Here is a 20,068-nt window from a genome sequence, read left to right as displayed (position 1 = left end):
TTTATTGAGCCACTTGCATTAGCCATACGCCAGGAAAGAAGGATTCAAGGAATTCACTCTGGGGTAACAGAACATAAAATTAATCTATATGCCGATGACATCTTACTTTATTTAGAAAAGCCGGCTACTTCGCTAGGGGAAGTATTTAATTTAATAACTAAATTCTCACAGTTATCAGATTATTCTATTAACTGGACAAAATCAACACTTCTACCTATTACAGAAAATTCATGGAACCCTGCAAGCCAGGACCCACACTACTCATTTCCTATAGGTAATTTAAAATACTTAGGCATAAAAATCTCACCTAAATTAACTGATTTAATTCATTTAAACTTTTCTCCACTTCTGGATAACATTTATAGTGACTTGGAGCGCTGGAATAATCTTCCTATTTCTCTAATAGGACGAATAGCCACCATTAAAATGAAAGTTTTACCTAAAATAAACTATTTTTTCTCAATGATTCCATTTAAACCTACGGCTAAATGGTTCCAGTTGTTGGACTCAGCCGTAACAAAATTTTACTGGAATAAAAAAAAAGCAAAGATTAGTCTATCTACTCTTCAGAAAAGCAAATCCAAAGGTGGTCTAGAGGCACCAAATTTTATGTACTACTATATAGCTAACCAGCTACAATATATCGTTCTATGGACACAACCCAACAGAGACACTAACTGTTGGTTGGAACTAGAACAGAAGGATTGTAATAACCTCAGACTTCGAGATTTACTCTTTATTACAACATCAATTAAGCGCCATAATTGTTTTAAAAACCCAATGATTTCCGCCACCGTGACTGCCTGGTGGAAGGCACTAGAATTGACAAAAGCCCAAGTGGAGCCCTGTGGACTTTCTCCCCTATGGCATAACCCTGACTTTCAACTTAACAACCAACCGTTTCATTTAGCTGTGTGGGAGCAGAAAGGAATTACACATCTCCACTATCTCTTCTCAGATAATATGTTTATATCATATACATCCTTGCTCCAAAAATACAATATAGAAAACGGAAATTTTTTACATTATCTACAAGTTAAAAATATGATAAAGAAAAAAATTCCAACACTTCGGGGTACGCTCCAACCGCCTGTTTTAGCTAAAGATATTAACAAGCTTTCTCCGACAACAACAAAAAAACTTTCAAAAATATATAAGTTACTTTCATATACTGATAAAATGTCTTTACCCATCTCGAAATGGGAGACAGACTTGTCTATAGCACCGGAACCTGACTTTTGGATTCAAGTTTGTGAAAACGCATTTAAAATGACAAAACACACAAATTTACAACTTATCCAATATAAAATTATTCACAGAACATACATTACTCAATATATGATGAAGAAAATGGGACTCTCAGACTCCGACATTTGTCTCCAATGCTTACAAAACACTACAGACACTTATGTTCATGCTTTATGGTTATGTACTCCGGTTATGTATTTCTGGACTAAAGTCTTAGAAAAACTTTCCGCTATTTTGGACTGTAGGATACCTTTATCTCCAAACTTGTGTTTGCTAGGTGACCTAACAACAACTGATTTACCACATAAACAATTTCAATCTACACTTGTAGCCCTTACTATCGCTAAAAAAACAATTCTTGTTAACTGGAAAAATAAACAAACTCTGATTATCGACCAATGGTCTAACCTCCTCATAAATCACATTTTAATGGAAAAAATATCTGCCTCAAATAAAAACCAAATATCAAAATTTATAGAAACATGGTCTACGTATATAGAATTTTTTAACCTAATTCCGGTTACTTAATTCTGTCTGTTAGCGAGAGCCACTACATCGTGATAACTTACATTGATGTTTCTGCATCTGGCAATTTATTATTATATTATATTATTAGTATGGGATTTTTTTTTTTTAATGGGCTTTAGGTGAACTGATGAATACACACACGCTCGCACGCACGCACACACACACACACACACGCACATACACATACTCACCCACATACAAAAAAAAGGGTATATATATATATATATATATATATATGTGTGTATATGTGTATATATATATATGTATATGTATTTAAAAAAAAAAAAAAAAACATTTATTAAATTTTTTTAAATTGATTTGTTGGATTTTTAAAAAAAAAAAAAAAAAAAGGAGAGCAATGATGATGTCAAATCGAATGAACAATACTGAGCTCTCCCGTAGAAAAAAAAAAAAAAAAGTTTGAATATTAATCTTGTGATATCAAACTTTTATGAAATGGGCCATTAATAGTCCAAATAATACATATTGTCACCCTCTTAAAATAATTGCCTATGTCACTTTTTTTTTTGCATTTTTTCCCCCTAAATCCTCTCTTTATTGATGCAAATGGTTAAATTTTTTGTTTCCGGAAAAATAAAAATAAAATAAAAGTAACTTCGATGATTATTTTAAGGTGTCAATATAAAGTTAAAATAGATTATTTTTTTGTGTGCATTTTATTCAAAAAAAAATCTTACTTAAAAAAATATATAGGCCAGGCAGTCCATCCATTTTCATAACCGCTTAGTCCTCTCAAGGGTCGCTGGAGCCTACCCCAGCTGGCTTTGGGCAGTAGGCGGGGTACACCCTGAACTGGTTGCCAGCCAATCCAGGGCACAGAAAGACAAACAACCATCCACACTCACAATCACACCTAGGGACAATTTAGAGTGTTCAGTTAACCTGCCATGCATGTCTTTTGAATGTGGGAGGAAACCGGAGTACCCGGAGAAAACCCACGCAAGCACGGGGAGAACATGCAAACTCCACCCAGGAAGGCCGAAGCCCGGATTCGATCTCACGTCCTCTGTATTGGGAGGCGGACGTGCTAACCAGTCATGCACCATGCCGCTCCAGGCCAGGCAGTAAGCTCTGTTATTGTGCAAAATTGGACTATTTTGGAGTGAAGCCCAGCCAGAGCCCACTTATTGCCCATACTTAGTTTTGCCCATCTACTGCCCACTTACTGCCCAAGTGGGGCCCAACAACGAAGCCCACTCCAAGCCCATGCCCAGCCAAAGCCCAACTAGACCAAGTGGTGCCCATATGGGCCCCAACTGTATGTGTTCGCTGGGTAGTTGCAGTTAATAAAAATGCACGTATAAAGTCAACGTTTACCTGCAAGAGAATCAATTTTGCTATATGCTGATTGCTTGGCAACCCAACACAGGTAGTCAAGCAACAATTGTAGTTTAAACTGCTAAGACCATATTTAGTCAAATAAGAGAAATCATTGTGCCATTCTCTACCCAAATAAACGTCTCTTTGTTTTTCTCTTAATAAAAATGGATCTAATAACTGTAATTACATCATTTCAACGCAGCCCCCCCCCCCCCCCCCCCAAAAAAAAAAGCTTGTCTGAAAGATCCACTCAACCCTTTTGAATACAGTACTTGAAAAATTAGGCTACTCAATAATCACAATGGCGATTACTCAGTCACTTGTTATAAAAACCTCAGTTCCAGGTAAGCCCAGAAGGTCAATAAAAGCCCTCTCCAGGTACATGAGCTGATCGTTCATTGCGCATACCTGCAGAGGACTCATACATACGGAAGCTTACACCTCATGCAAATAAAAATTGTCTTAGCCCTTCACTCACTTTATAGCCCAACCTTCTTCAGTATGTGGACTCAAAAGTTCACGCTGACATTTTAGTTTGTGACAATTTCTACAAAATGTCTTCTCTCATAATGTATTTTTTCCGAGTACTACTCAAAGATTGGTCTGCATCATCAGAACCAGTTATCAGAACAATCAACAATGAAATGATAGCAAACCATACAAGAAAAAGCAATCACTGTGAAATGTAAACCAATTCTTCAAGTCACGATTCACGATACTGAGATAATAAAAAATAATGATTGATGCAAACAATGAAGTTTGTTCTTTTCTAGGCTCTCATTATCCCATGCACTGTATATACACCCACTGATTTTTAATTTTTTTTTAAAACATAAGTTGTCAGTAACAGTCTAATTACTGAGCCTAATATATATTCAAAAAATGTTGTTTTAGCAGGAGTAACGGTATTGTAAGTTGATCTGCATTGCGCGTGCGCCCTCTTGTGGCAGTAAATACTCAGCACCAGTCAGTATAAAAAATATATTTATACGTCTGTACAAATGCGTTTCATGCAAATCTTCAATCCATCTAGTGAAAATCCATCTGTGTGGCTTTAGTTCGTTGCAGGCATATATGTATAATGATTATATCATATGTATATATGTTTTATATATATATTTTTTTATTTCAAATATACAATCGATTGAATGAGCATTCCCTCACTCAAAGCGGAGCACTTCCGTGTGAAATGTGTCCGCGGAAAGCGTTACTTTGAGTTTATTTATGTGACACTTGCACTAGCAAAAGACGCATCAGGTTTGACTAATTTGCAGTTTCCCTATTAAATTAAACCTAGCTCCTTTTCCCTTCTTTATCACTCGGTGGTCAAGAAGCATCGAGACGAGCTGCGCCAGTCATGTCGATAATGTCGGTAAGCGTTTCATTACTTGACACACGCTCGTCATTTTCAGCTTGTTGTTTTAAGTCACAATGAAGCAGTTTCGTTCGAAAATAAATATTGACCAGGTTAGCAAACGAACATTAGCACATATTGCAGGTGTTCAAAGTTAAAAGGAGTGAGAACAAAAACGTCATTTTCTACCACTTAAGAAGGCGTATGTGTTCCTGCTCTGCTTGCTGTTTACTTAGCACAACATGTGCTGACATTTGTTCTGTGGCCAAATAATCATTTTCTGCCACGAAATACGAATGTGTGGCCACAAAAATCAGTTGCTCCAATCCGTACTGGACATTTGGTCAGCTCCTTTTCTGCGCACTCATTAAATGAAAACGGTGCGACATCATTACCTTGTTTCCATTTAAAGACTTTTGTTTATTGATTTTCACTCAGTTTTATAGACAAGTGCTTGCATTTAAGGATCGATAGATGTGTGTAGAAGATAAAGAAAAGCTATTATCATTATCACTAGTTTGGAAGTAGACTCGACCACTAAGACACAGTAGAACATCTCAATTTTCCATAGAAAAACTCATTCAACACGTGAGCACATTGGAGGGGGTACGTTGAAAACATTCTTTAATGTATTTGCTTAATCGATAATCTCTGGCACAAATAGGCCAAAATCTCAACAGTCCCACGTCAATTTAACTGATTTATTAAATGAATAAATTAAAAAGACAGCGACACAAAAATAATATAAGAAACATCCTAAAATAATAATAATTAAAAAAAGAAAAAGCAAATTATATATTTTTTAAAAACAAAACAAAAAACAAGCAAAATATTATTTATTTTTTAAATGCACAAGTACATGAGCTTGGGTGTTTGCTTGCAGCACTTCAGGATTTATGCATTAAAACAGTGGTTCTCAACCGCGGTCTTCGAGTACCCCTATCCAGCCTGTTTTCCACGTCCCTCACAGCCAACACAGGCGTTTCAAACGATCAGCTAATCAGCAAGCTCCTCATGAAGCCTGATAACGATCCTCAGCTGTGTTGGCTGAGAGAGACATGGAAAACAGGCTGGATAGGTGTACTCGAGGACCGGGTTTGAGAAACTCTGCATTAAAACATGCAAGACAAAAATGGTAATTTTTTGTCTGAGCACTCCAACACACTTGTGGTTGTACCACCTGTCTGTCATAATGTATGTGACTGGTAGAAGGATGGTGGACCCAAATGCGGGGAAGCAAGGCAGGAATGAAGTGCAAGAAGAGGAACTTAAATAACACATAGTGGGAAAGGTGAGCAGACAGACATGACTGGATGGAACGTGACTGTACTGGACGCCTTGACTGGACAGCACGAGTAGACTGGTCGCCATGGCTGGACAGGACGAAAGTAGACTGGTCACCATAACTGGACAGGATGAGAGTAGACTGGTCGCCATGACTGGGCAGGACGTGAGAAGACTGGCTGAACGTGGGCGACTTGGCTGAACAAGGGCGAAATGACTGTGACGAGGACAATTTATTTAGCTGTGGCGATGATGGTGATTTGGCGGTGACGAAGACTACTTGGTGGTGAAGACGAAGGCTGCTTGGCGGTGAAGACGAAGGCTACTTGGCGGTGAGGGCAAAGACTACTTGGCGGTGAGGACGAAGGCTACTTGGCGGTGAGGACGAAGGCTACTTGGCGGTGAGGACGAAGGCTACTTGGCGGTGAGGACGAAGGCTACTTGGCGGTGAGGACGAAGGCTACTTGGCGGTGAGGACGAAGGCTACTTGGCGGTGAGGACGAAGGCTACTTGGCGGTGAGGACGAAGGCTACTTGGCGGTGAGGACGAAGGCTACTTGGCGGTGAGGACGAAGGCTACTTGGCGGTGAGGACGAAGGCTACTTGGCGGTGAGGACGAAGGCTACTTGGCGGTGAGGACGAAGGCTACTTGGCGGTGAGGACGAAGGCTACTTGGCGGTGAGGACGAAGGCTACTTGGCGGTGAGGACGAAGGCTACTTGGGGGTGGGGACGAAGAAGACTTGGCGGTGGGGACGAAGAAGACTTGGCGGTGGGGACGAAGAAGACTTGGCGGTGGGGACGAAGAAGACTTGGCTGATACAAAGATTAGACACACAAACTTCCACACGTAACATAAGCAACGCTCCCACACTGACAGGACAAACACAACAGAACTAAATACACCAACACTAATGATACACACCTGGGGAAACACAAGTGGCTGAGGGCACTGATTGGTTACACACAGGGAAGGGCAGACACACACGGGTGGACCGCAACCATTTTGACCTTCAGCAAACTTGCCTTCTCGCAATTTTGCTCCTTTTATTGTTTTTATCTTGTTTCATAAGCTTTTTATACAGTTCAGTATTTAACCGTATAATTTCATGCAGGGAGATAGCGGCCTACTGTTACGTACGTTGTGTTACGTAGAATTATGTTTGAATATTTATGAATGAAGAAAGCTATCTAGTTTTATACTCGAGTAAGTTACGTTTTCCATACACGGTCTATGTTTCCAAAGGGATTGCCATTGTAGAGTGACGTTGCATTGTAGTCCATTGGTGAGGTCGGGGTCTTTTTTTTCCGACTTCGCAATTTCCGAGTTCAAGAGGGCAGTCCCGTACACAGTTTCTGGTTTGATCTCGGAAAAGTCCGCCTTCTGACCATCCTCAAATGCAGCATAAATACACACTAACTAATTACACAACAAGGGACACCTGGACAAGACACACATGACTGGGGGCACTGATTGCCTCACACAAGAGGGAGAGTAGACGAGCACAGGTGGACAAGATCACACTTAACGAGACAAAGGGAGACAAGGAAAACCCAACAATACAGACTTGGAACTAAAAGCAAACAACACACACACACAAAAAAAACAACTAAACATGACATGTTTCTTTTTTATGTAATTGCTGCAGTTTTGTTTTTCTGGGCACCGTCATTACGCACATAGACATCATTTCCGCTTTTAACTTTCTACGGTCAATAAAAGACATTTATGTCACTCGCTTAATAAAGCAGTCGGTTTCCTCCTCGCTCCAAAAGTCATTTCCTGTTTGTCATGTTTGTTCACCTCTGCTTGAGTATTTCTGGTGGGTTGCGCACCGGAAGCACTGAGTTATATATTGCGTATTGATGCACACTGTGGAATTTTCACCGTTGAGACAAAAAATAATATGAAAACGCCTCCAAGAAATCAATGTATTCAAGTTAGGCTCGTTTAGCGAGTGTGACGAAGCTGCATAAGAATAATAGTTCAAATAAGAATATGACTATTATCATGTTAAAGCATTCATTCATTATCAGTCATCAGGCTGGAGGTGGCGAGCAAATAAGGTGGAGGTGGCCGCCTCAAAATTTTGTACACAGGAAAAACCCTGAATGTACATTGTGTAGTATAGTTGTTGCATGACAATGTAACAGTTTTTCGCAATGGACTTGTCTGTCATAATAACAAATGCTGTTTGTTTGTTTTTTTTCATAAACAATAACAGGATCTCCGATGTGATGTTTTGTCAATTTGTGTTTCTGCTCGGATTAAGTAACCCCTTCAGACCCATATTTTTTCTGCTGGGCAAAATTTCTTCTCCTTTTTTTTTTTTTTGCTGATTTGGACTATTTTCCCACATAAGAACATGGAAATGTTTTTGGTAGGTTATCTCATGTTTTCAGTATAGTGGACGCCAGGATAATATGGCTGTAACATGTTGTAAACCTATGAGTTTGTATGCAACATTTTTAACATGAACATCATGTAAATCAACTTGCGATTGTAATTGGTTATGTATAATCCAATCATGAACCTGAAGTGTTGACACCAGCCAAATTATGCGTTTTATTGGTTTAGACACTCAAATATGTCATGTCCACTGCGGCCATCTATGAGTCTGAAGGGGTTAATGACACATTCCCGGTTGAACGAATCGCCTAGAGCCAGGAAAATTTGGAGGCATGTGAAACAACCCACGACGTAGTACAAGTCCTTTGAAGCCTAACAGGAAGTCTCCCATTTTGTGATTTACTTTGAATTTTTTTGGAGCCTTTTATGGAAGGCATATTTTAATGAATTCATCCTACAGATTGTATCCGATCGCCTTCAAACCTGGCGTGTTACTTCTTCAGATGTTTGAGATGAAAAGCTACCAAAAGCTTTTTATTTCGTCACATGCTGTTGCCGTAGCGATGCACAGTTTACAGAGAAAAATTATGATTTTTTTGAGGGTCTAAACATGGGTGAAAACTCGTGAAACTTTGCACACACATCAGACCTGACATGAATATCAATATTTTGAGATTTTTTTGTGCAATTTTCAATAAATGGCTCAATACCGTGTACCAAAATATTTTGGACAAAGCATTCCTGGGTGTATCTCTCTCTCTCTCTCTCTTATTTATATATATATATATATATATATATATATATACACACAATAATTTTTGGGGAAGAAAAATAAATACTTTTTTCCTCCCAATTGTCTTTTGATTTGGAAAAAGTACCGACAAGTATCAAACTACATGCTGTTACCGGAACCGATACCAAAATATTGGTATTGTAACAACACTATAGCGGAGTAAGAGTAGCGTTTCTTCTTCACACATCTACTGAAGTTAACTCTTTCACTGCCACTGACGTTAAATGACGTCAAGTAAAAACCTACGGAGGGCTGCCAATGACGTTAAATAACGTCATCCAATTTTTTATTTTTATTTTTTGAAACGGGTGCTGGCAAGCCTTCCGGAGCTTTTGTGAAAGTTTCAAGGAGGTCTGTTGTGCCTAATGACTATTTTTGGCCCCTAGAAGGCAGCGATGACTCTCTTTTGACAAGATCGGGTGGGCGTCAGTAGAGGCGGAGCTAGAGCGTCGAGCAGGAGATGAGAATGAAAGAGAAAGGAAAAATGGCGACCGTTTGCGAGGAGCTCACGCCCGAGCCGTTTTTTTCAAAGACCAAAAGCATCGACCAATGCTAAAAGAGCACATTGATGACGATGATGATCATCATCGATGATGATGATGGTGAATCCGAGATTGACGGCGAAATTGGAAGCGCTGACGCGGCGGCTATGACGGCATCATAACGTGGAGCACAACCGAGCACGCACAGGCGGACATTTGATCGGACGATGGAGAGTGCCCCGAGTCCAATGCATATTCATCGGAGGAGTGTGTACAGTCTGCTACTTGCTATTTATTCCCCGGAAAAAAAGGCGGTCAAGAAAGTGTAACATTTGCATGCGAAACGGACAAGCGAAAGTGAAACTATAATCTGTTGTGCGAGTCCTGCGGCGTCTCCTTGCACGCAGGAGAGCGTTATAAAAAGAAAAACTGTATTTGAAACATCCACATAATTGTAAGTAGTACCACAGTTGCACACATTTGTAAATAGTTTGCGAAATTGTTTTGTCAAATTGTTACACTGTTGAATGGAAATAAACATATTTTGCAATCAAAAAACACTTTTTCATTGTTGGTGAAAGCGTTTTACAGAAGTAAAGCACTATTTAGGTGTTTGTGGCATCATTCATGGACAAAAAGAAGTGTACAATTCACTAGAGTGCATGAAATAACATCGTTTCACAAAAAGCTCTTTTTCTCCGTTTTTTTTTTCAAAACAGAATTTCGGTGAAAGTAACCATTTTCTATTGTTGATTACTGAAGAACGGAATAAGGTAGAAACAAACTTTTTTTTCTGATGAAAGATGAGAGTCCAATCTTTAATTTGGTAGTACGCGTGTTTCCTTAGTCCAAACACAACATTTTCTGTAGACCTTGAAAGATCAGTCAAAATGCTTAAATCGGCTGGCACTGGCGACATCCCGTTTCTGAAAACGTCTGGCAGTGAAAGAGTTAAAGTAAAAAGTATTGTGTGGTGAAACTACTCTTAGAAGTATTTTTTTTTTCAAAAAGTTACTCAAGTAAATGTAACCGAGTAAATGTAACTGTAAATGTAACTGTAAATGTAGTCATACAAACGACAGTAGCTGCAAGCACCACCAGAGGCAAATTACGTCCGCCTACGTTCTTCTCCTTTGGCTATCTGTAGCAGAAACATGGCAGCGAAATATGCAAGCCTCCTGTAAGAAGCGGCGCAAGCGATATAATATAATTAGCAATTCTACGCCTACGATTATATAAAAATGTACGTTGGTGTAATAGAACATATATTTTTTAAATGAATTAATTATTAGTTCACTCCTAGAATGGCACTAAATCCTACACATTGTCACTTTAAAAAGACTGTTTATGCTCGAAAACCTTCCAGTATTGCTCAATTAAAACAACTCTACAAGGAAGAGTATATCTCCACAGATATGTGAAAGACTCATTGCCATTAATAAAAAATGTTTAACTTCAGTTGCTGTTGCTGGAGATGACCCAACCATTTATTAGTTTTGGGCAGGCAAGCCATTTTTCCATACAGAGCCAGGTCGCTTTTCTTAATACATCAGATCACCATTTAAAAACTGCAGTTTATTTTTACTTGGCTTATCTTTGTCTGATATTGAAATTTGTTTTGATGATCTTAAATGCTAAAGTGGGAAATTTTTATGGCACTGGATAAAGTCAAGTCAGCGTTTCTTTTTATGAGCACTGCTGAACACATTCCATTCCTCTTGCTGTACTGTAAGACGACACCCTGGCCTCTGGATTTTTTTTTTTTTGAGACAGCAAGAAGAAGAACAAAGTTAGTTCCGGCTAGGATAGTTGACACATCTGAGATACCCACTGAGATACTCTGACCAATCACATAATAGTTCATAGATACCAGATGAGATAGAAATTATCCCCAAATCACAGTCGGCAAACTCCCAAATCTGTTATTCTCTTTTTCACAGTCCAGCAAGAGGGAACACATTTCTCTGTTCTTGCTGAGCATGTACTGGCTTTCGTGTTCCAAAAAAAGACAGAAACACAAAGAAAAGTGGCAGCATTAATGCTTTAAAAATTGCACATTGGTGTCATCTCATGGAATATGTTTCTCGAAAAAAACAAAACAATAAAAAGAAAGATACATACATACCAATGCGTCTCACAATTTTTAATGTGATAGTCAAAGAAGTGGTTGTTTCGACATGCATCACAAGCATCAATGAAATGTGTACGTGTCAACTCAAGACAATATATTGTCAGTCGTGTTCAGGCCGGGTGTGACCACATTCTTTGAGTACTGTGAAAAAACATGTCTGTCACTACTTTCTGTGGGTGGAAATAAATGCATGCTTTGCTTGGGAGGGAAATGTGTTTTTTTAAAGTTTTCTTTTTGAACAGGAAGTACATTCTTTTCTACTTTCTACCATATACTCTTAGAAAAAAGGTGACTGTAGAGGTACATTTTTGTTCTCCAAGGTACAATTTTTTGGGTGATGTACACAATTGAACGCCAAGGTACGTTCCAAACAGACAAAGGGATCATTTCTCTACCTTTTTGTTGGCATTAAGGGTACAAACGAGTGTTAACATTTTCGTTGGGGGTGGGTGGCCAGTATGTACACAACAAATTGTGTATATTGGGAAGACTGTAAAGTATGTATTAATGTTTATATGTGGTGTACACTTTTATGTGATGAGGCATATTTTGCATATATATGTAGAAATTATGTAAAAATACAAGCACTGTAGAAAAAGGTATGTGTATTGCATTCACTTGAAAAAAACAACAGTTTCTCTAACTATTTTTGGGGGGGAGCTTTGTTTTTTAAAGTTTTTTTTCTTCTTCAGTTTTTCTGGATTTTTTTTTTCAGTTTTACTGAATATTTTTTCTGTCATAAAAAATATTCCGAAAACAGGGGGAGAAAATTATTTAGAAAAACAGGAGAAAAAATTACACAGAAAAGCAGGGTGAGTAATTATTGAAAAAAGTTTTTAAAATATTAAAACAGAAGCACCAGCTCTGTTTTTCAAAGTATTTGACCTCTGAACTCCAAGTGACTTGTTGCAGACTCGCTGCGATCCAGTATTTTCATCTGTATCCTAATTGTCTCTCGAGTCACCACATAGTCAGCCTGAATGCATTTCAAATGCATCATCTTGTATCCATGGAGCATGCCATATCTGTCCAACTGATCCTGGACAAACATTGCTACATCTAGCAGATCTGAATGGGCTTTCCTCCTGAACAAATGCAAAGTCCTTAGGTGCCTGCATAAAGTCGACAAACTAATAATAATAATACCACCTATGTATCTAAATAAGATGGTCATGTTTACTTACTGGCTCTCAATAAAGGAATTAATGTGTATAGCTAACTGTATTGTTGTTTGAATCTTTTGAAAAATTGAAAAAAGGAGCCGCAAGGTGGCACAAGCCAGTGTCTTCTTGTACCTGTCCCAAGCCCAAATAAATACAGAGGGTTGTGTCAGGAAAGGCATCCGACGTATAACTTTGGCCAATTCAAACATGCAAATCAAATATACAACTTCCATACCGGATTGGTCGAGGCCCGGGTTAACAACGACCGCCATTGGTGCTGTTGACCTACAGGGTGCAGGTGGAAACTGTACTACTGTTGGTCGAAGAAGGAGAGGAGAAAGGTGTGTTTGTAGGAGGAAAGAGAAGAGGAACACCAAGAGTCTAGAACTGAGAGTAGGGACTTTGAATGTTGGAACGATGACAGAAAAAGGTAGAGAGCTGGTTGACATGATGCAGAGAAGGAAGGTGGACATACTGTGTGTTCAGGAGATCAGGTGGAAAGGGAGCAAACCTAGAAGTTTAGGAGCAGGGTACAAGTTGTTCTATCATGGTGTAAATAGGAAGAGAAATGGAGTAGGAGTTATCGTGAAGGAGGAGTTTGTTAGGAACATCCTGGAGGTAAAAAGAGTGTCCGATAGAGTGATGCGCTTAAAGCTAGGAATCGAAGGTGTGATGATCAATGTTCTTAGTGGGTATGCTCCACAGGTAGGATGTGAGCTTGAGGAGAAAGAGAACTTTTGGTTGACCTTGATGAAATGATGCAGAGCATCCCTAGAAGTAAGAGAGTTGTCATTGGTGCAGACGTCAATGGACACGTTGGTGCAGGAAACAGGTTGTATGACTTTCAGTAAGGAGTTGAGACAGGCTCTGGATAATCAGGAGGTGCTTCCAGGACTGGACAACTACAGCAAATGTGATCAAAGAGAAAGGTAGTCAGTCCTTGGTGTGTCATCTGAAAGGAAAGGAGGTAAGGGGACTTGGTGGTGGAATGAGGAGGTGCAGAAGTGGATCCAGAGAAAGAGGTTAGCTAATAAGAAGTGGGACACTTAAAGGAGTGAAGAAAGTAGACAGGAGTTCATGGAAATGCAGCGCAAGGTGAAAGTAGAAGTGGCAAAAGCCAAACAAGGGGCAGAGGATGACTTGTATGCTAGGTTGGACAGTAACGAGGGAGAGACTGGTCTATACAGGTTGGCAACGCAAAGAGACAGAGATGGGAAGGACGTGCAGCAGGTTAGGGTAATAAAGGGATGGAAATGTGTTGACAGATGCCAGTTGTGTGATGGAAGATGGGAAGAGTACTTTGAAGAGTTGATGAAAGAGGAAAAATAGAGAGAACAAAGAGTAGAAGAGGTGACTGTGGTGGACCAGGAAGTAGCAAAGATTAGTAAAGAAGAAAGTGAGAAGGGCATTGAAGAGGATGAAGAGAGGAAAGACACTCTGTCCTAATGATATATCTGTGGAGGTATGGAAGTGTCGAGGAGAGGTAGCAGTAGAATTTCTGACTTGGTTGTTCTACAGGATCTTAGATAGTGAGAAGATGCCTGAGGAATGGAAGAGAAGTGTGCTGGTGCCCATTTTTAAGAACAAGGGAGACGTGCAGAGTTGTGGCAACTACAGAGGAATAAAGCTGATGAGCCACACAATGAAGCTATGGAAAAGAGTAGTTGAAGCTAGACTGAGGGCAGAGGTGAACGTTTGTGAGCAGCAATATGGTTTCAACTGTGGCAACCCCTGAAGGGAAAAGCCGAAAAGAAAAGAAGACGCCTACTGTATTGTTTGCGCTCTAATCTCTGAGGGGGAAACAGTTAAAAAATAATAATCTGAAAAACAGAAAAAAAAATTCAGAAAAACAGAAAAAATAGATATATATAAAACAGGGAACTCAGAAAAACAAAACAAAATTTATTCAGAAAAACGGGACAATTTTATTTTTTTTAAACAGAAAAAAAATTCATAAAAACAAAAAATATTTTAAAAAACATTCATAAAAACAGAAAAGACAAAAAAAAACTCCAAAAAACAAAGCTCCCCCCAAAATTAGTCAGAAAACAGGTTTATTTTTTTTCCAAGTGACTCCAATACGCTTCCGTAGGGATGGATTGCTAATGATAATAAGACCTAAACTTTTTTTTCATAGGTGAATTCGATGTCTACCAATGGCCCATCCCCTGTTGAGTTCGTTGGCGTATGTGATGGCAGGTTCCATTTCCAAGGTCAGTTCAATTCCTTACTTACATCTTGCTTATAATTATTATGTTGTACAGTCAAGACTACAAACCCCAAATCCATTGAAGTTGGCACATTGTGTAAAACGTAAATACAAACAAAATACAATGATTTTCAAATTCTTTACAACATATAATAAACTTAATACACTACAAAGACATATATATGTATATTTAATGTTCAAATTGATAAACATGGGTGTTGACAAATATTCTCTGAATTTAAATTTGATGCCTGTAACACATTATAAAAAACTGGGACAGGGGCAGGTTTACCATTGCGTTATACCACCTTTCCTTTTAACAATACTCAATACGTGTTTGGAAAGTGGAAACTGAGAATTGGTGTATTGTTGTAGGTGAAATTCTTTCCCATTCTTGCTTGATGTACAACTTCAGCTGCTCAACAGTCTTCATGATGCGCTACACAATTTCAGGGTAAGGCAGGCCTGGACTGCTGGCAGGCCAGGGTAGTACTCACACTTTTTTCGAAGCCACGCTGTTCTAACGTGCAGATTGTGGCTTGGCATTGTCTCTGAAAAGAGCAGGGACATCTCCGAAAAACATGTATCATGTTTCTCCAAAACCTGTGTATACCTTTTAGCATTAATGGTACCGTCACAGATGTGCAATTTACCCATGCCATTGGCTCTAACACATCCCCATACTATCATCATAGATGCTGACTTTGGAAGTTTGCACTGATAAAAATCCGGATGGTCCTTTTCCTCTTTGGTCCGGAGGACACAACAGCAATGATTTTCAAAAACTGGAAATTTGAATTGTGGACTCATCAGACCATTGCGCACTTTTCCACTTTGCATCAGTCCATCTCAGATGAGCTTGTGCCCAGACAGGCCAGGGGTGTTTTTGGATGGTGTTGGAATACGGCTTTTGCTTTGCATAGATTGATTTACAGTTTTAACTTGCATTTGTAGACTAGCAACAAACTCTGTTAACTGACAATTGTTTTTTGAAGTGTTACTCATCCCCCAGGGCAATATAATTTTATGCAATGGTGGCAGTATTTAGTGCATTGCTGCCTGAGGGATCGAAGGTCACAGGAATTCACTGTTGGTTACGCAGAGATGTCTCCTGATTCTCTGACAATTTTGATGATATTGTGGAATGTTCCCCAAAAAAATTTTGCATTCCCTCCCCCTGTCATTTGTTGCCCTGTCCCAGCTTTTTTTCCATATAATATGTTGTAGGCATCAAATTAAAAATGAGAGAATGTTTGCAAAAACAAACGAACAAAAACAGTAAAGTTTATCAGTTTGAACTTTGAACATTATAGTAAATATCTTGACTTTGTTGTATATTCTATTGAATGCGGTTTGACAAGGATTTGCAAGTCATTGTAATCTGTTTTTACATTTTAAACGACTTCACTGGAAATTGGGTTTGTATATTAAGCTAACTACTGTTTTTTCAGCTGCAGCTAATTAGCAGTACAATATTACTTTTAATAATAAACGCTCAATTCAAATGTTTCTTGAACTGTATAGTCAGATGTATAGCACATACAATATATTGCATTTGGTTCACAAATAATGTCATAAAGCCTGTATTTTAAGAAGCCTAAACACTTACTGATAATATTCTGAATTTAAGCGACTACAACAATGGCAAATAATTCAGGTTCATTATCTGTTGTTCCATTACTAGTTTTGTTTTTGTACTTTGTTTTTTGTTGTTTGTTTAAATGCAAAGTCTGAATTTTTGTCCTCTTCTTTCTTTCAGCCCTATTTGATGTGGATGAGACAGGTAAAGAAATTGATAGTCAATAGATGTATGGATTAACATTGTTTAAATATTTATATATATGCAAGTATCGCTCCTGTTATCATTTTCAGTATATGTTTATTTTCCAGATGGGCATGTGAAAGAGGACTGTTTCAGAAGATCGTGCAACTGCTTGAGTACTTCGATTCGAAATAAGGACAACAAATATCTGTTATTAGGGGATGACAGCCAATTTAAAGTCCTCAACTTGACTAAGCAGCAGCAAGGCTCGCCTGGTAAGAAGTTAGTCTGTTGTTTTTCAGTGACTTTCTGATATGTGGATTTTCTGTTTTCAAGTTGTTGTTTTTTAAATTACTTTTTCATTGGAACTAAAAAGCTGAGCAAAATTCATTCTGTGACTTTTAATTTATCTTGGTTCCAAATGAATCAATGGAAATTCAAACATATGCTCCAGCTTTGAAACTGCCTCCATCGTAAAACCTTTATCGAAGTTTCTCTCTGTAGGATTTTGCCTAATAATATCTTTACACTAGCCTTTTTATTTGACCATTTATGACTCAAACATCTTCTAATTAGCAGATTAACACTAGTTGTTCACAACAGGTACTCCTGCAAGCATCTGGCCAATACAATCATTGTTTTTCTTTTAAAGACATTAAAAGGTTTGTGTTAACTTATTGTGTGCATAAAACAATGATTGTATTAACTAGAACAGTGGTTCTCAACCCCCGGTCCCTGAGTATCCCTATCCAGCCTGTTTTCCATGTCTCTCTCAGCCAACACAGCTGAGGATCGTTATCGGGCTTCATGCAGAGAATGCTGATTAGCTGATCGTTTGAAACACCTGTGTTGGCTGTGGGAACCATGGAAAACAAGCTGAGAACCACTGTACTAGAAGGCAATATGAACGTTTTTAACCACTCTGGCCAATAGTTGTCAGACTGGATTCAGGTTTGAAGTTCCCGCCCTCTGTCTGCGGATATGACGTCATTTGTATTCTTGTGGCATTCCATTCAGGCTAAATGTCTCCTTATTTTCCTATGTGACAATAGCCTATTGTAGCTACAACATGCTAGCTATTGTGAATGCTATTAATTAGTCATTTATTTGTCGTTGGTACTGACGAGTGATTACTGTTTGTTTCCTACATAGAGCAGCTTTAACTGTAAAGGCAATTTAAACATGATTTACTGTCAAGTGTAAAGAAAAGGCACAATAATCACTGAAACATTTTCTTACCTACAGTATTATGATAAGATCATATAAGTGTGTTGCTGCCACAACCACCACCAAAAAAAAAGTCAAAATCATGTCAATAGTTTCACAATTCAAGATTTTAAATTTCACATTTTAATGTGATGTTTTACATTTTAAAGCACAAGTCAATTTAAAATGTTCTTGTACGCCAACCAAGATGATTGCCACATCTAATATGGCTGTGGCGTCGACATACTCACGTGTACGTGTATGCACTGTCAATTTTGTCTATGATACTACGCCAGTCAATGGATGGATGCAAAGTAGTGCTACGTGAATCTATCCAAATAAGGAGCAAAATAAATGCTGTCTGTACTCTGTAGGGTATTCATAATAATTTAGGCTCCCATGCATTTCATATGCATTCTCCCCTTAAGCCCCACTAGTTTAAACACATTGCATCTGTGAAATAAGGAAGTAGAATAGTGTACTGAAATCCATCCGTTTTCAGCCATTGAAGGAAACTGATATTTTATGAAGCGTCGCCTCCTGGTGTCATCTTCAGTCGACTGCAAGTGGATTTTTTTTTTTAAAAGGTATTAATTGTACATGAAAAATTATCAAATTATTTCTGGATATAATATTAACTTTTTTTTACTTCTGAAAATGGCTCAATGAGTCAAGTATCCCTTTCTGTCGACAGACTCGACACCAGGAGACGGTGCTAAAAAGGGTGTTTATTTTTTATTTATTTTTTATATTAAAAAGCACGAGTATAAAATAATCACAAATAAAACACTACCCATTGAGAACACGTGACCATATATTTTGCTGCTGGTTACAAATGCATTTACACATTCTTGTTTGAACAGTACTGTGCAGTCTTTGTTGAGACAAGTCATTTTAGAATGATGAAAGTTTTTGTGTGACTTTTGAGGCTTTTTAAGTTGTGGTTCTATGTTGAGGTACACATTTTGTTGAGGTTTTCAGCTCCTGGCTAAGTTGTTTTGCTTTCCTGGTTGTTAACATAAATGAATACTTGATTAGATTGCTGTATTGCAGTGGTTGCATAATGCATATTAGCCACAGTAAATTGTCTGTTTATGAGTCATTGTAGTCACTGGAGTGTCATTTGGCTTTTATTGCGTATTGGAGTTTGGTGTCAGTGAGTCATCCACAAAACAAACAAAGGCATCCTGCCCTCTTTAGACTGCTAAAGCGATTCCTTTTTGAAGTGATAAGCGTACTGTATACACTGCAGGCTGAGTAGCAAACTAGCCATCTATGTTAGCTGTATAAACATTAAACAAAACAAAAAGCTTGACCACCAATGTCGAAAAAAGATGGATGGATGTTAAGATGGCCACCATCACAGTATATCAGGATAAACCTACACTGTAGTGTATAAAAAATAAAATTAAAAAAAACATCTTTATTTTTCTTCTGTTCCCCCCTTTAGATTGCAAATTCAACTTTCAGTTTTATGATGAATCTGGCCATAAGGTCAGGAGGGGCTTTGCTGTCATGCTGTATGCTAATAAAAATGGGACTAAGATGGTGGTTTGCTGTAATGAGAAGCGAGAAATATACCCAAAGGCAATGGTGAGTATTAATCCTTTCTAAAAGTATCTCAGGTCTTCTTCTCCACATATTGCTCTTTTACCCATAGATAGAGACAGTCTACTTTATACAGTTTTCCATGGGTTCAGTTATAACCCATTTGTGTATTATGTGTTTTAAACACAGGATATTCCAGACAATATTGAACCGTCTAAACATGAAGCTTTGTTCTACATGATTCCTGTACCTGGGGGAGCAAAAAAATGCATGTTGGAGTCCTCCCTTCACCCACATGAAGTTTTGGGGTTTGAACCTGAGGAAAATAACCCTTCTCAGCTCATCTTGGTCTTACATCATGCATTTGACGAAGTGGACGAATGCTGTCAGATAACGCTTTCTTAAGTCTTTATGTATTATAACATTAGCTTGTCAGCTTTCAGAAGCTACACAATGTATTTCTCTGTTCCTCTTGTAACCATCATCTGCTTAAAATTGTAAAAACTTTTTTTTTTTTATAAATGCAATATATATCATATTTAATTGTTGTGAAATTGGTAAAATTGTGTTAACTGCTCAGAAACAGACCAATTGCTGAGGTATTTACTGGGGTGGAAAAAAACATTGAACCCATAAAACAACTGATATACAATTCCTGTGTGTGCGTGTGTG

General features: G+C 38.3%; 1 protein-coding gene across 1 annotated transcript; it reads left to right on the top strand.

Annotated features, from left to right (window-relative positions):
• Window positions 1–4,274: 4,274 nt before the first annotated feature.
• LOC144052368 (interleukin-18-like) lies at window positions 4,275–20,048 on the top strand. Its single transcript, XM_077566353.1, has 6 exons — window positions 4,275–4,489; window positions 14,809–14,884; window positions 16,640–16,663; window positions 16,771–16,917; window positions 19,299–19,441; window positions 19,586–20,048. Exons 1-6 carry the CDS (start codon window positions 4,475–4,477, stop codon window positions 19,799–19,801), a joined length of 621 nt encoding a protein of 206 aa, XP_077422479.1. The 5' UTR covers window positions 4,275–4,474; the 3' UTR covers window positions 19,802–20,048.
• Window positions 20,049–20,068: the final 20 nt, after the last annotated feature.

Source organism: Vanacampus margaritifer, chromosome 5 (assembly GCF_051991255.1).
Source record: "Vanacampus margaritifer isolate UIUO_Vmar chromosome 5, RoL_Vmar_1.0, whole genome shotgun sequence".
Lineage (NCBI taxonomy): Eukaryota > Metazoa > Chordata > Actinopteri > Syngnathiformes > Syngnathidae > Vanacampus > Vanacampus margaritifer.
The sequence above is the reverse complement of the archived record's forward strand: the minus strand, read 5'-3'. Positions and strand labels throughout refer to the sequence as shown.

Excerpts from the sequence above, each read along its gene's own strand:
- LOC144052368 (XM_077566353.1), top strand. Across the intron at positions 14,885-16,639 it reads TGGCAGGTTCCATTTCCAAG|CCCTATTTGATGTGGATGAG; the intron begins GTCAGTTCAATT and ends TCTTTCTTTCAG. Across the intron at positions 16,664-16,770 it reads ATTTGATGTGGATGAGACAG|ATGGGCATGTGAAAGAGGAC; the intron begins GTAAAGAAATTG and ends TTTATTTTCCAG.